This window comes from Anarhichas minor, unplaced genomic scaffold (assembly GCF_050575085.1).
Source record: "Anarhichas minor isolate MPS153535 unplaced genomic scaffold, ASM5057508v1 ptg000024l, whole genome shotgun sequence".
In the NCBI taxonomy this organism is placed as follows: domain Eukaryota; kingdom Metazoa; phylum Chordata; class Actinopteri; order Perciformes; family Anarhichadidae; genus Anarhichas; species Anarhichas minor.
Genome location: NW_027466470.1, coordinates 10772614 through 10789334, shown reverse-complemented (window position 1 = coordinate 10789334; position 16721 = coordinate 10772614). Strand labels below are relative to the sequence as shown.

The 16721-nt window shown below is 40.9% G+C and overlaps 3 protein-coding genes across 5 annotated transcripts in view; all 3 read left to right on the top strand.

The window, feature by feature from the left end:
• Positions 1–1684: 1684 nt before the first annotated feature.
• On the top strand, positions 1685–7168 carry LOC142956518 (phosphoglucomutase-1-like). Its single transcript, XM_076098149.1, has 11 exons — positions 1685–1942; positions 2950–3112; positions 3407–3553; positions 3785–3910; positions 4626–4816; positions 4905–5059; positions 5264–5379; positions 5516–5651; positions 6009–6192; positions 6342–6470; positions 7041–7168. Exons 1-11 carry the CDS (start codon positions 1685–1687, stop codon positions 7128–7130), a joined length of 1695 nt encoding a protein of 564 aa, XP_075954264.1. The 3' UTR covers positions 7131–7168.
• A 2256-nt stretch (positions 7169–9424) lies between these two features.
• On the top strand, positions 9425–12768 carry LOC142956530 (leptin receptor gene-related protein). Its single transcript, XM_076098163.1, has 4 exons — positions 9425–9584; positions 10003–10078; positions 10820–11006; positions 11207–12768. Exons 1-4 carry the CDS (start codon positions 9569–9571, stop codon positions 11321–11323), a joined length of 396 nt encoding a protein of 131 aa, XP_075954278.1. The 5' UTR covers positions 9425–9568; the 3' UTR covers positions 11324–12768.
• Positions 12769–15110: 2342 nt separating this feature from the next.
• LOC142956330 (3',5'-cyclic-AMP phosphodiesterase 4B-like) overlaps positions 15111–16721 on the top strand; it is a 44296-nt gene continuing 42685 nt past the window's right edge. For all 3 annotated transcript variants that reach the window (XM_076097863.1, XM_076097862.1, XM_076097861.1), the window contains exon 1: positions 15111–15311. The gene's annotated coding sequence lies outside the window, so the exon portion shown is untranslated. The remainder of the gene's footprint in view (positions 15312–16721) is intronic.

Below are 16721 nucleotides of genomic sequence, written 5' to 3'. Positions count from 1 at the left end.
TGAGCAGTTCTTATATTGGGTCACATTGACTCTCAATATACAGCAGTGGTTTCCAACATGGCGGAGGCCTTTGAAGGGGTTACAAGATACATCTAAGGAGTCGGGAGAGAATTAACAGGATACGAAAGTCTACAAAACATGGTTGTGCCACACAGTGGACTTCTCTGAAGTGGTTATCTTGTGAAATACTGTCCATATTTACCTCCTCTGTCATATTAAAGTTATGTAAATGTGCCAAGGACTGCATCTCATGGTTATTTTCTTAATAAATGGATTAAAAATGTGAAAATAGTGAAAGATGCTTCAGACTCACAGTCCAACACACCCCAAAATCAGAAGATAGAATAAACCAGCAATCAGTCACCTTTGACAGGCTGCAGGTAAAGAAAGAACTGTTGGCATTATTGATTAAGAAAATGACTGAAATAATTATTTGATTATTAAAATAATTACTGCTAACATTTTCAGATTAATCAATTTATTGTTTCGCTTCAATAAAATAAACTGAAGATCATCTGTCATCAGCTTACACTGACATCTGTAATGAGTGACAAGGCATCCCAATCAGACACTGCTCCATTCTGAGGCATTTTTAAGGCAAAAAAGTCTGGGAAGGTGGTGACTTAATGTAATGCGAAATTATTCATAAATTTTGGATAATCCATAACTGAAAATATAATGAACTTTTTTCCTGATCAATCCTGAAACGGAGCAAGACAAATGTCTATAAAGTCCTGTTTGTTATTACGGGCTGTGGATTGATTCGGACATTGGTCTGGCACAGAATGGTCTTTTTATGTTTAACAGAGATTTGGCCCAGACTAATTTTTTATTGATTTATTCTTATTTTGATGCCAAAGTATACAAATGGATGACTGATGCATGTTTGTGCTATTGTACTAAAACTATCGGAGTATTGCCCTGGGAGGTCTGGGAACGCTTTTGTATTGTGTTGTCGCCCTTAACAAACTCTAGAGGGCAGTGTTGTTCTGTCTCATGCAGATCCCTTCACTCTGATTTGATTGTGCTGCATGTATAATTAGATTTGACAAATTCTGTTTGTTTTGTAAACAGATACTTTCTTAAAACCACATCTAAATTCAGTATGTGCTTCTAATGACTCTCTAATTGCTCCTCTCACACTCTTTGTTCACACACTCGGCTTTGAGGTAAATATCCCCTCTCCAATGCCAATGAGAGATGTCATCGCTCATTGTTACTCTGAGAACAGCTGCAGCCATTCACAGAGGGACAAATAGCTCCCATAACACCTCAGTACTTTCATCCAGACACACCCAAACACACACACACACACACACACACACACACACACACACACACACACACACACACACACACACACACACACACACACACACACACACACACTTCTTTGTGACTTGGCCTGCAGCCTTGACAGTGATCTCCCTGCACATGTGTGAAGGAGCGTCTTCAGTTACTCCCCCTGCCTCTGCACACACATTGGCTTGAAAAGATATTTTGGGCTTCAGAAGTGCCACTGTAACCCTGTACTTCTCGTGAAATAACAGGAGGAGTCAAGATTATACCCTGCCATTCTTCCCCTGTGTACGGTTCCCCATGTCAACTGACAGGGGATCTCCCTCTAAACACAGGTTGTAGCTCTCTTTGCTGTTGCATTAGGTTGGATTCTCATTTTGAAACAATGGACAACAGTCTTCTGCAGGTGTTGACTGTCCCTACAGCACCCTACCCCGACCAGAGACCCGGCACCAGCGGCCTGAGGAAAAAGGTCCATGTATTCCAGTCCAGGAGGAACTATCTACACAACTTCATCCAGAGTATCTTCTCCTCCATTGACCTGCGGGACCGACAGGGATCAACAGTGGTGGTGGGGGGAGACGGTCGCTCCTTCAACAGAACAGCTATTGAGGTCATTGTGCAGATGGCAGCTGCCAACGGGGTCAGTGTCACCGTGTGTGTGTGTGTGTGTGTGTGTGTGTGTGCGTTTGTTTGTTTATGTGTGCATGCTGGTAAATGTGTGTTTGTATGTGGGTGTAAGCGGTCACCTGTTATCATTCCTTTGTTGTCATTTGTTGTACCATCCTCTTGTTGTCTCAGAATTCAATTTGCAGCCTTGGTTGGAGACATGGCTGTCTTCATAGGAATTCATTTAATAATAATAATAATAATAATAATATTGTGATAGAGATCCTAAATTAAAAGGTTAAGGTACAATATATTTATCTAGTTCTATCCAAATGTTAAAATAAAATAAATGTTCAATAATTAGAAAAGAAATTAGGTGTACATTCATAAGATTAGTTAGTCTTTTGTCAAAGCTTTTGGTTGCGTGTGTGTGTGTGTGTGTGTGTGTGTGTGTGTGTGTGTGTGTGTGTGTGTGTGTGTGTGTTTGTGTTAAAATTGAACTACCACGCTTTTTATGTTAAAAAAGGTTTTCTTTTTTAATCTAAAATCAAACAACAAGACAGTGAGAGGAGACAGTATAATACAATGCAACAGCAGAACGATGTAAATCTGAGAAATCAAGGGATGAATGCTGCCTTTCAACCTGCTAGTCGCTGCTGTTACTGCAGCTCCTGGCTGATGTCTTCAAATAAAAAAAAGCATACAACCTGTTTTGTTTTCTACTCTCTTGCCAGCACCAGTAATGAGCTCTCTGTGGTCCCATGACTTAAGTTACATAACCTTTGAGCTTCTGATGCTTTGTCTGTATGGTTCGAGGGAGTAAAAATACACTTACACACCGTATAACTTGGTCTTCATGTGCTATAACTGCCGTTCATTAAAGGAAAGTCTAGTAGCAGTTACTTCAGCAAGAAGCATGACACACCAAACCCGATATTCAGTGCTATTCCCTCCCTTCCCCCACTCAGATAAATTAAGATACACACTCATGCTAACCAACTCACACACATACACACACACACCTGTGTGACATTTCCTCAGGTGGGTCGTATGATCATTGGACACCACGGGATGATGTCCACACCTGCCATCTCCTGTGTAATCAGGAAATACAAAGCCATCGGCGGCATCATCCTCACTGCCAGCCACAACCCTGGTGGGCCTGATGGAGACTTTGGCATTAAGTTCAATACTGCAAATGGAGGTATGGTAACTGGAGAGGAGGAGGCATGCAGGGGCATCAGCCAAGTGAAAAAATAATGTTACGAGTGAAGTTAACAAGGCCTCATTCGGATATGTGGCACAGACACGGTAATGAGATATTGTTTGAGAATTGTCTGGACGTAAAATCTGGGACAAAGTACATCGAAAGATCTGCATGGTTTTACCAATAGGTATCCCAAAACAACCCTGAATGTTATCACCACTATACTGAATGTGTATAGTACACCAGTACAAAATATCAAATGTAATATCATAGATTTTCTACTGCATCCAGGCCCAGCCAAGGAGGCTGTCACAAACAAGATCTTTCAGATCAGCAGGACCATTGAGGAGTTTGCCATCTGCCCTGGACTGCATGTGGATTTGACAACCCTGGGCAAACAGATGTTTGATCTGGAAAACAAGTTCAAACCATTCACAGGTGAGGCATTAGTCTGGAATTAGGAGAGGATGGAGGCAAGATGAGAAAAAAGGATGGTGGATGCATGAGACTGTAAAATCGGATTCACTGAATTGGTCATGTGACACATTTTTGCCATTCATTACAATGGACGATCACTGTAATGTTTATGATGGCGTGTTTATGATGGCATGTAATTGATGGCATGTGAATTCATTCATTTAAACTGTGTTTCTCATCTGTGGTGTCCAGTGGAGATTGTGGACTCTGTGGAATCGTACGCTAACTTGTTGAGGAACATCTTTGACTTTGCTGCTCTGAAGGATCTTCTATCTGGTGAAGAACACATCAAGATAAGAATAGATGCCATGCATGGAGGTGAGAGGATATTTACCAACAGCATGTAATCTCATCGAGATACTTTTTAAATATGTTGATTACCTTTACTTCAAAGTAGAACAAAATAATTTAAATAAAGATAAGACATTTGTAGATATATATATAAATCATTTTAAAACATGAATAAACAAGTGTTGTTGTAGGCTTTCAAATAACTCTGGACTAGTGGTATGGGGTTATAGGAACTGTTGACTTTGGAGTGATTCATAACGATCAAGTTACTAAATGCTATTTAGGAGCGTCCCTAAACACTGAAACTGAAACTAATGGGTGAACAGTCCCCACACCCCCCTCGTCACCCCTTCACAGGAAGTCATGAGTATAGTTATTTATAGGGTAAACATTTTGACACGATAGCCCACCTCTATCCCTGTGACCCCTGACTTTCTCTCCATCTCATTCAGTCTCAAAACAAGTTATAACTTATTTGTGATGATAGTCAGATTTCAGACAGAGCCACCCTGTTTCCTCTCTTTGTGCAGACCTAAGCTAACCAGCTGATGGCGGTAGCGTCATATTTACCGTACAATTGGCGTCAATCTTCTCATTTAACTCTTGTCAAGAGAGCAAATAAGTGTATTTCCCAAAATCGGTTTTCGTTGTTGTTTTAGAATGCCAATGGTGCCACTTCTTGCAAAACAATATGTTACTTCAGTAGTTCATTGTCTTTATAGCAGTCTTCTCTCATCACCAGTGGTAGGACCGTATGTGAGGAGAATACTCTGCGAGGAGCTGGGCTGCCCTGTCAATTCTGCAATCAACTGTGTTCCGTTGGAGGACTTTGGGGGTCAACACCCAGATCCTAACCTCACCTACGCAGCAGATCTGGTTGACAGCATGAGGGACGGACAGTATGATTTTGGTGCAGCATTTGATGGTGATGGGGTTCGTGTCCTATTACTTGTCTCTTTCTTTAGATTGTCTGAAATAAAATAAAAAGAACCTTCTCATCCCTGTCTGTCTGGCTTTCTAGGACCGTAACATGATCCTTGGTAAACGCGGCTTCTTCGTCCCCCCACCTGACTCTGTGGCTGTGATTGCTGACAACATCTTCTGCATCCCTTACTTCCAACATACAGGGGTGAGAGGCTTCGCCCGCAGCATGCCCACAAGTGCAGCCTTAGACAGGTAAAAATACAGCCTGGCTCGGTTTCACATCACCGCCACAACCAATGACACAGGGATTCTCAACTTACAACACTTTTGGCACAAATAGATTTGAATAAGATCAAATCATTGCATTTAACATGCAAATGTGACATTAATAATAACAATGGTCATTTTTTTGCTGCTTCAAAGGTTCACTGTACTCTTTCAATGTATTTCCTGCAGAGTAGCCAAGGCAACAAAAATAGAGTTGTATGAAACTCCCACTGGGTGGAAATTCTTTGGGAACCTAATGGACGCAGGCCGACTGTCTTTGTGTGGGGAAGAAAGCTTTGGTACAGGTACTGTATCTCTTCAGCAAGTTATTAGATCAAACTATTTTAATTAACTTAGTATGTGGGGGGGGAAAGACTCTAGTTGAATTATCATGCTTTTCTTTTCTGTGCATGGTGAACCTAATCACATATCCTCTTTCAGGTGGAGACCATATTCGTGAGAAGGATGGGCTTTGGGCCGTGCTGGCATGGCTGTCCATCCTGGCCACTAGAAAGCAGAGTGTGGAGGATATCCTGAAGGACCATTGGCTAAAATACGGAAGGAACTACTTTACCAGGTGGGATGTCGACACATTTGTGATCTTTGTTTGTGTGCATGCCGAGTTGTACTCCATCAACCATCAAAGCCACCAAAACACACAGCGAACCAGAAAATGTCTAAGTGGACATAATGTACATTGTTGAGTTGATATAGATGGAGAGTAGACTGATTATACAGATACATGTTAAGAAGATACATACATAACATGACTGACATCTAGTGGAACATATGTACCAGTACATATTCTTTCAAGGCCTGAACTGTCTCGTTAGTAAATGAAAATGTCTTCACTCCCTTCATCAAAATAATACAACACAAACTTGCAGCAATAAAGCACTTATTCTTTTAATAGTAGATGTTGTTTTTTGACCAGATATGACTATGAGAACGTAGACATAGATGCAGCCTGTGAGATGATGGAGGATTTGGAGATTATGATCGTGGACAAGTCTTTTGTGAAGCAGAGATTTGCCGTGGAAGACAAAATCTACCAAGTGGAAAAAGCAGACAACTTTGAGTACACAGACCCGGTCGACAGCACCATATCCAGGAACCAGGTACACGACACACTGAGTTCTATAATGACAACGTTTTTATGTGGACAGTTACTGGGTGAAACCAGTGGTCTCTTGGCACTGGAGCGACTCAGCTGTGCCTGCCGATCCTAAAAGTTTCACATGTCTTTACCGGGCTGTTTTCACCGCAGGGTCTGCGGATAATCTTCTCTGATGGCTCTCGAATCATCTACAGACTCAGTGGGACATGTTGTGATGTGGCGACAGTTCGAATCTACATAGACAGCTATGAGAAGGAGCAAATCTTAAAAGACGCACAGGTAAAAAAATCTCACTTAAAATTATTTCAGGACTAATTTGGCTAAATAGTCCACAATACTAAAACGTCTTATGATTTGCATGAAACATATGAGGTGAAGTGATATGTGGTTGAGAGGAACAGGAGAGGCATACGCTCACATATCAGACCATACACTCCCAAATGGCCAACAGACAAATGTGCAAAACAGTCAGTTTGCCAGTTTAGGAAAGGAGGTTATTTTATTTTATTTACTGTAATTGAACCCCCTTTGACCAATAAACCAGCATTTTCTTTGCTGGCATGTGACTTTTTGTTTTATATTATCTTATAATTTCATATCAACTTCTCAATTTGCTCATTTTGGTTACTGGTTGCTCTAGTTAACCAAACTAGATTTCTCCCTTGGGTAGCTTTCCTGTAGTTCAACTTCTTCCAGTGTGGAGTGATTGGTATCTTTCCAAGCTATGCTTTTAAAGTAACATCTGCAACTCAGTCCTGCTTATTGTTAAATATGTATGAGGAAATGCATCAGTGGCATATGGCAGCCAGGTGCATGTGTCTCTGACCATATAATTCTTGTTTGGGACAGGTGATGCTGGCACCCCTGGCAACCATCGCACTGAAGATTTCCCAGCTCCATCACAGGACGGGTCGAAGTGGCCCATCAGTCATCACATGATTCCTCCCATTTGTTACTCCATCATTGCTAAACTAATGCCCTTTTTGTTGTTCTTTCCAGATTTTTGTATAAGCTGAGCTTTAACTCCAAGTGTAGCTGCACAACATGAAGCAGTTTGCATTTTAGGCTAAAATATATTCAGTGTTTTTCTCTGTTCTACATTAAACTGCTTTTTATTTTTGGGCCATTTGTGATCTTTGTGTCTTACAGATACAAATATATTTCAATTTATCTTGGGTTATCTGTGATTTTAAAAACAATTGTAATTCAATTCAATAAATCACTGGCAAGAAGCAGCAGGATTTCAAAACCAGCCGTATTCTTAGTGATCAAAACCGATTCTGGTGACACAATTAAACACAGAATGAGTCCCTGACTGCAGTTTCACTTCCTTTGTGAAACTCTGTTATAACATTGCATTGTCTCACCTTTTTCTGGCTGTGCACACTCAGGATATGAGCTTCGTAGTTTTGTGTAGAGTAGTAAAGTACGGAAGACTTTTGAGAGGTTGATTTAGAAGAAAACAAGAAAGTAAAGTTTCTCACATGAATAACATTTCTGCTCCCAGTGCTCATTTCCAAATTAAAGAACTGGCTCATGTCATGAAGCCTGAAATTATTATTTGGATCATCTGTACTCCTTTTCAGTCGGGGAAATTAGGAATTCATTAGCAAATAACAACCTGAAATTGCAGTCAAGTGTGTGGTGTTGGAGGATGATTGACAAGTCTGCTCGCTCAAACATTGACACAAACACATCTTTCCATAATTACAAAGAACACCAGCAAAGCATTACAATATCGAGGTATTAGATGTAAACAGGGGTACCTTTCAATCCCTTGTGGAGTATAGTTTATAGTTACCTTTATCTTAATAATAATATATCTTAAACTTCTTGTCTTAGGAAACATTTTAAAAGAGACGTTTCCAGCTCTGGTGTCGACATGATATCCATCTGGAGAGCAGCATCAGTCCGCTAACATCTGGTCCAGCTCTGTGATCACAAATGCCCTTTGAAGTACTGTACCTTTCTCCTGGTTTCATCTCCATATTACAGTCAACCTGAAGCCCAACAAGAGGGAGACACGCTGAGTTTAGCTCGGGTTCATCTGAGGTCATTTTTGAGAATGCACCACTTTTGTGAAAAAAAAAAAAAGTCTTCAAAACTTTTTTTGGTCGACTTGGTCTCCTTTTGCAATAATGCATAACCTCTTGACCCAAAATGCAAAATCATGGTATACACATCTCTTTGATTCAGGACAAACTGGGCAATCAGAATATGCACGACGGCAATGTAACATGACAGAATAAATAGTTATATCACCATAAATACAAATTAAAAAACAAAATTGCAAATTGAATCTCAGATAACGTAACACAATGGTTTAGGACTTTTGGCTTTTGTGACCAGGGAAAAAAATAAACATTGTCGCCAACACAGATCAAAATATATTTACATCATAGAAGCCAAATCAAAATGTGTCCAAATAACATCTATATCTGAGATTATTATCGTTATTATGGCTCGAAAGGATCCGTCCTCTGTAATGTATGGTTCACGAGAGTTTGTGTTCATATGTTTACGTTTGGCAGGCAGCCAGGATCGCTACACTTACAGGATGGTTGCTTGCAGTTTGCTGCATGACACGTTTACATCTTGCAGCCATATGGTCTGTGTGCTCATTTGAATGCAGTATGTAATTTGTCTAAGTAGAGCTGTCAGATATTACAGATAGATAGTAACGTGTATTCCCATAAGAAATGTAGATGTATTTAAAAAAAAAAAAAGGATACAGCAGAAATACTGAAGTAAAGTACAAGTTCCTCAGAAATGCATGAGTGACAAGTCTGCTCGCTCAAGCATTGACACAAACACATCTTTCCATATCAGGAGTGAAAGTTCTGATTACAAAGAACAACAGCAAAGCAACATTACAATATCAACAGATATAACAATACAACAGAAATACTGAAGTAAATACAAGTTCCTCAAAAATGTACATTAAGTACAGTGAGTAACATTTACACCACGTGGCTATCACGTGGGTGTTAATCAAGCCCCCACGCACAGTGCTGCATGGTGCCCTGCGCCTCATCACAACGGATTGCAACAACCATGGGAGGAAACTATATTTGATTGACAAGAACTTTTAATTAATGTGTCTGCAAGCGGCTAATGATGGGAGACGAGGAGTCGGCAGCACCTGGTGGTGTTCAGGTGTGTCTGCATGTTCAGCACGCGGTTGGCAATGCTGTTTAATTAAATCTTGGGCTGACTGCTACTGTCGCTTTAAGACAGTCACCTGACAAAGAAGGAAAACCCCGATGGAGGAAGCAGGAAGTTGGTCTGCCAAGAAAGAAAAGGAGAGCCTGAGCACATAAACAAAACACGAAGAAGGAGATCAAAAGTCAAACAGAAAGTTTCACACATTTATCGCAATGGCCGGAATTAAAGGTATTGTATTCTAGGCGTTATGAGTCAGTCGACAGCTGAGATTTACGTTCGTTCAGTAACGATGACGTTGATGCTTCAAATACTTTGTTACCACAGTTGTGTATGTTTTTGCAACAGTGTTGCTCTCTCGTTTCGAAAGCTATCAATGCAACACCGCTGAAGGACATTCGGGTTTGTTACAAGCTACAATGTTAGTTCCGTTATTAAGTTATCAACCTGTTTTAAGTTATTATTTATTCACAGGAAATGTATCTTAAAAGTTAACCTGGCATACAAACGGATTCCACAGCAAGTGTTACAAGCATAACGTGACGTTAGCTTATGTCTGTTTTGTATCTTATTGTAGCTTTGGACACAGCAGTTCAGCGTGTGTAATGTAATGTAATGTAACGCGAATAGGATGTTTCTCTCGTTTCAGCGCTGGTTGGTTTGTCCTTCAGTGGTGCCATTGGACTTACGTTTCTTCTTCTGGGCTGTGCACTGGAACAGTACGGGTAGGTTCTTTGTTTTATTAAGTATCTATGTTATTGTATCACATAGACCTTGGTTAACATGCAATATTGAGGCTTAAATGGATTGTTAAAACGGTGAAGAGGCAGTTAATCAGAGAGATGTGCAAAACAGGCAGTTAACAAAAACAACAAAACTCTCAGAAATGCCCTGTCTGGCTGTTACAAGTGGTGCTCCAGCAGGTGAATATTGCACTTGCATTTAGTTGATAGACTTTTAAGAGGAACATTTAAAAACGACTGGTCAAAATCAATGCTGCAGAGAATGAGAAATGTAGTCCCTTTTGTATGGATCAAGCTCCAGACATGAATCCTACAATTTCCATTATGAATCTCAATAGCGCATTTCATTAGAGCCCCCCTGCCCTCTAAATGCCCACTCCTTTAAAGCCCCATACTCTCAGTTTGTCATGCAGGCTTTCTGTTGAAGGATTTTAAACCTCGAGGCCAAGCTGAGATAACTCTGATGTCATTAGGGCTATTTGTCCGACTTAGTCACATAAGACATTATACAATCGTTTTTACAGGCAGAGTAATACTTCTCAAAACAGGTAAACTGGGCTTCGTTTTCGCAATGCCCCTTTTAAAATGTTTCATTCTGTTGTGTTGTGATTTGTTTTGGCACAATGTTTTTTTTTCTTGAATTTGCTGCAACTGCAAACTCATGCCATCGCGTATCACAAAATGTGGACCATGCTTTTAACTGTTCCCCGTCTGATTCTTTAGGGTATACTGGCCGCTGTTTGTCCTGATGTTCTACATATTAAGCCCCATCCCGACCTTCATATCCAGACGCCTCAGTGATGACACTGACTCCTCCAGTAATGCATGCAGAGAGCTGGCCTACTTCTTAACAACTGGCATCGTGGTATCATCTTTTGGGCTTCCCATTGTGCTAGCCCGCAATACCACAGTAAGTTCTCCCTTTACAGCCGCCCTCATTGGCTTGTATTTGTTTGTGTAGATATGTCAGTGTTGTGTGCACCACATCAATTGTTAGTATATTTCAAATGCACTTTTTCTTGAGAGATGTACACTGTGCCAGCAGAGCGTTGTGGAAAACCTGTAGATTTATTTTTGGGCTGATTCAGGATGAATATTTTCCTCCAACAGATCCAGTGGGGTGCCTGTGGTCTGGTGATGACAGGAAACGCTGTCATCTTCCTCACCATCTTGGGTTTTTTTGTCGTGTTTGGAGGTGGGGACGACTTCAGCTGGGAGCAGTGGTAAAGCGCCTTCAGACGGTGGATAGACAGACGGACAGATGTATGGGTGGGTAGGTGGATAGACGGCAGACTGAGGGGAGTACGTGTCCTAGGGGATGACGCTCATGTACATTGTATGCTGCAAAAATGTCAACTTTACTGGGCATGTTTTCAGGCCAATTTTTATATTAAAGGGTGTCAGGGTTGGAGACAACAATATGTATCCCATTAATGTGCCTTATGTCTAGAACCAGAGAGACACTGATGCCCATCCACCTTCACCCATGTATTTTAGCTTGTCTCGCCTTTATTCCAACCCCCAAATCCCCCTGCTTATTGCAGCTGCCTGCTATTTCATTATGCTTCAGTTAATCAATATCATATTGGGATCCTAAAGAGTAACTCTATTGTAATGTACACTGCGATGCTCACTGCACTATCTGTCCTCATTGCTCATGGCAGGATTGGCTTTACTGAATTATGGTTTGCTTATTATCTAGCACTGTCTGCTGTTTAAAGTGTGAAGGCAGGGCAAGTTATCTTAATCCAAGCTAACTAGTTGTAGGACTCCTTATCAGGTAAAAGATATATTTGTATGGAGATTGTGTGTGTGTGTGTGTGTGTCTGTTTTTGTTTGTTTTCATTTTGCGACAAGACTGCAAAGCCTTACTTTTTGTTCTGGTGCAATTGTTTACATTCTCACCAAAGATCATTTTGAGTGCAAAAAATGGAACATATTCACTCTCGAACTGTGGATTTTGATCTGAAAGCGCTGTGTAGTGAAAATCATATATCTAAGATTCTATATTCAATTATTGTGTGAACAGGCCTGAAGAAGCACCCATATCCATTTTATATTCCTGCAGATGACAAAGAAATTCATACAATTGAGCCACTAAGAGCATGATATTAATTTGTGAATATTTTTTGCATGTTGAATAGTAAATATGGGAGAAACATGTTTTTGGCCCACGTGTTGTTCCCAAAAGGAGAGGGCTTTACCTGCAAGCTCGTTCGTAAGTGCCTGTCGTCCAGTGTATATTTTGATTAATAGAGAAATCACTGTGATTTGATTTTGAGTCGGATTTTTGGGTTTCATCATCATCCTCATCAGGGGCCATTGACATTTGTAGTTGTAAAATCAATATAACATAATCATGTTCTATGTCATCATTGCCGGTAACTGACTTTTAATGAGGTTCTGAAGTCTGTATATGATTAGCCCACTTTACTATCACAGAAAATCCCACTTAGTGTCCAGTATAATTTCTGATTTCCCAATTCCTTAACTGCTTTTCGAGGGAAATATTATACTGTGTGTCTCAGAACTGACATGTAAAGAAAGCTTTCTATTGTGACTCCCATACTCACACTAACGAGTTCTGAAGAGTTCTCAAAGGTTATTTTATAAGCTCCTGGTTACATTTTGTTTTCTAACATTGATTAAAACTCCCTGTATAATGAAACAAACTCTGTCTTGCTGTTTATTGCTGGTGTGTGAAGTGGATGGAGATCTGACTTATGTAAAGCGTGTCTGGGTGGTCGCGATGGATATATGTGGACCGTATAGCACAGCAGCAAAAACCTCTGTAACGGCCTCCCACGAGACACAGACTGTGAAAGAGGTGTTGTGTGTGTGTGTGTTAGGATCAATTCTGTCTGGCCAGACTTAGCGAGCATACACGGGTCTGCCTGACAGGCCTGAACTTCAAGTGTGAGCATCTGCTAAATCATTTAGACATTTTGCAATATTCAATAAGCGGTGTGCAAAACAGCTCCATGTTTTGCCTAACAGCGCATCGTTTTCACTGAGGAACATCTGTCTGCCTCCCCGTCTGTTCTGATCTTTCCAAACACCGAAACATTAATATTGAATACGTGATTCACAGCGTTGCTGTTGTGAGTAAGCTGCATAGAAAAAGACTGATAAAAGCCAGCATTCTATATTCAGGGTTAAACAGGATGTGATAGAAAACAACCGTGCAGCTGCATGCAACTTGAGTCGCTCATTCGTTGTTGACGTGTGTCAGGAATGCAGCTGCCCCACCAATTTGCGTGTTAAGCCGAGTGCATTTCCCACCGCTCTCTGCAAATGAATGATTATTTCTATGAAAACCATCTGTGTTGTCGCCTTCCAGTGATTGCATTTCACAAGGGGAAGATAACGGGTGTACGGACTAACTTCCCACAGAGAGGTTAGCTCTGTATCAGTGCTGCTGTGTGAAAAGCACTTAAGAAGAAGATTTGCAAAAGTGTGTATGTGTGCAATAGATAATGTGTAAATGCTTGGTTGTATAAAGTTTAAGAAATTAGTTGACATATCGAAGATTACAGGATAAATTGGTCTCTGGAGGTTGATAAAAGAAAGGGGTGAGAGCATACTGTTTCACAGTAGAATACTGTTACTGTGAAAATCACAGGAATGAAGTCGCAATTGTAAAAAATCACAAAGGATATATAAAAGAAAATAACAAAGGCTGTAGTAGACAGGAAATCTCAATTCCCAAAAAACCTCTCATTAAGCCAGGTATTGAAGGTTCTTATACAGTATGTGAAACCCTAAAACTCCACCCCTATAGCTATGATTGTGAGCCATGACTGGTGTGTTTCCCATGGAAATTACTTGTGTTTTTTGCAGTAATACTTCTACTTTAAGCAGACATTTGGAAAGTACTCTGTTTTATTGTACAGTTACATGATTGTTACTTTAATTTAAAAAAACACAATAAGAGTAGGTTACTCGTCAATTGCTGCCAGTTAACTGTGAATTTCACGATAAGTTTCTTGCGGTCCATCAGAGCAAGAGAGAGACCTCATGTCTGTGGGTCAAGGTGGGCCGTCTACATATTTCAAAAGGAAAAGCTGGTTATTGATCAACCGTGGCCCAGTTACTTCGGTAAGAAAAGTGTTTAAAGAAGTAAGTATTGCCCCTACACCACTGATATTGAGACCATGTGAATAAGAAGTTGTGCATATGTCCCAAAAACCCATAACATGGCACATTGATGGGCCCTACTTGTCTGTTGAGTGAGTGAAAAATTCAACCAGTGTTTTATTCTATGTGAGAGAGAGAGACATTGAGAAGAACAAAAGATGAAGGTGAAGACGGAGATGAATGAAGCCCAGGGACACCCATTCATCTCTGTTCCACGACAGCTGTTGCTTGGCAACAGCAAAGGCATCAAGATCACTCCAAAAGACTGCTCAGTGGTCTTGAACACAACACTCAACCCAATGCAACACAGCACATTATATAGTTGTGTGATAATATAAGTCTATTACACGACACAAAAAAACAGACAGATAGATGATATAGATAGCTATACATAGATGCATGGATATTGTAATATACGATGGCATTTTTAATAGGGTACTAATTAAAAACTTCTGATCATTATTTTTATCTTGGTTTTAATGTTAACATTTTATTGCAACTTCCCTCTGGAACACTGTGCTCTCTAATGAGATACATGAAGTGCCTACAGCAGTTTAACTTTGTCTCACTAAGTCATAGGCGATGTGGATAACTATTTGGGGAGACAATCAACTAAAACACAGCAGGGAGTCAATACACGACAGAGAGCCGGAGGGTTGTGGAGTGTGTGCGTGTGTGTGTGTGCGTGTGTGTGTGTGTGTGTGTGTGTGTGTGTGTGTGTGTGTGTGTGTGTGTGTGTGTGTGTGTGTGAGTGGGGGGATTGTAGGTCCATTAAACTGGTGAAGCAGACGCATCCACACAATGCTCTCCGCTGGCAGGGATTCAAATGGACGCAGGGCAGTAGTGGGAAGGAAGGGAGGGCGTGCGCACTGGCAGCCATTGGTAAACGGAAGGATTTGCGTCGCCAGTGTCAAAGCCAATCGATGCGCTCTTGGGGTCGGGTATGGGAACGAGCGCGAATGGCACAAATGGAACCTGATAAAAAGGGGCGCGTGCTTCAGAAGCGCGGCAGAGAAACGGGAGACCACACGGTTTACCACAACCACACCAGCGCGTGCGACAGCAGATAATCCCCTCGGTAAGTCCGCATGTAAACCGTCCTGTGAGAAAGACATATGGCTCAATGTGCCTCCGAGCGAAAAAGGGGAATACATGTTTATTTTTGTATAGCTGTTTATTGACCTCATCGGGTAATAATTGGGTGGATCAACAGCATAAATCCATCGAAAGTAAATTATACTAAGGGAATGTTGTTGCTCCCAAGGTTTGCAAAACAATATGTTTTACGATGCTCAGGTGGCGTCATTTGAGCTGCACAGAAGCTATTCGAGGAAACGTGAGGCACTCAAATATGTTGAGTTGCACTGAAAGGTCTTTTGATTCAGTCATAACACGTAGGCTGATCGTCTGTACGTAGGCTTCATCTCTCTCAGGACTTTGCATTGTGAGCATCTCTCCTCCTTTTGTCAGCTGACCCGTTCAGTTGTACTCGGTGTGTGTACTTTGAAACACATTTCTAAAGGAAGGGCGTGCGACTCTGGAAACTATAGCCTGCACAAATGTTTGGATGATGATGAGGTCAGACAAGGTAAAAGCCTTTCCCACTTAGTGTCACACTGTTGAGGGAGAGAGGATGTTATTGATTTGAGTTTGAGATGTATTTGAGTTAGGGACAATTAAGGTTTTGGGTGGGGGGGGAGTGAATATTTTGTGGAGACATTGGAGGGGTTGCTGGAGTGGTCACTCTACAACCAAGTGTTTTATAGTCCATTATACAATCAATCACTGTCCATTTGGCAAAGAAGTCTGAGTTAAATGAGGTCCACCATCGACATCCAGAAAATAAATGGCACTAGTCAGGCCCTTTATTTCACCCGAGTAGAAATCAACATCATATCGCTGCTGGGACTTAATGTGACTGACTTGTATCAATATAGAGACTCAATAGTGACCTTTTTATAGGCCGTGTTAGAGGGGAGACTGTGGGTGATTGTAACAGTTTGTTATTCGTCTTCTCCACGGTAGCGATTGGTTGTGCTTAACCTTTTAAAATGTATATTAAAGCTACCACAATGAGTCATTTGGTGTCTACAGCAAGGTTTATTTACTGAGATAATGTAAGGATAAAACCAAAGTGTTCCACTGTCGTAACACTGTCGTCCTTGCTTGCTGCATTTGGGGCACATGCATCGTGGTTTTTACACCGTGAAATGAACACGGAAATGTGTGCACGCAAAAGTATCAATCCAGCTGAAATAACTGGGATTGGCATGTGTCTAAATGTAAAATTCACAATCACAACAAGTGTGAGGTATTGTCAGTGCAGTTGAAACATATTCCCTGATAATGTGTTCATGAACACATTCTTTTTCCAGTGTCGCACGTTTAACATTCAAACCTGATTAATTATTCAGTTTAACTTCTTAAAATGTTTCATGTATGCGTGGGTTTGTGGGCAGCATGATTAAGTACAGCAGAACCATGAAGC

Excerpts from the sequence above, each read along its gene's own strand:
- LOC142956518 (XM_076098149.1), top strand. The coding sequence starts at position 1,685 with ATGGACAACAGTCTTCTGCAGGTGTTGACTGTCCCTACAGCACCCTAC. Across the intron at positions 3,554-3,784 it reads CAAGTTCAAACCATTCACAG|TGGAGATTGTGGACTCTGTG; the intron begins GTGAGGCATTAG and ends TGTGGTGTCCAG. Across the intron at positions 3,911-4,625 it reads AATAGATGCCATGCATGGAG|TGGTAGGACCGTATGTGAGG; the intron begins GTGAGAGGATAT and ends TCTCATCACCAG.
- LOC142956530 (XM_076098163.1), top strand. Across the intron at positions 10,079-10,819 it reads TGTGCACTGGAACAGTACGG|GGTATACTGGCCGCTGTTTG; the intron begins GTAGGTTCTTTG and ends CTGATTCTTTAG. Across the intron at positions 11,007-11,206 it reads TGCTAGCCCGCAATACCACA|ATCCAGTGGGGTGCCTGTGG; the intron begins GTAAGTTCTCCC and ends TTCCTCCAACAG.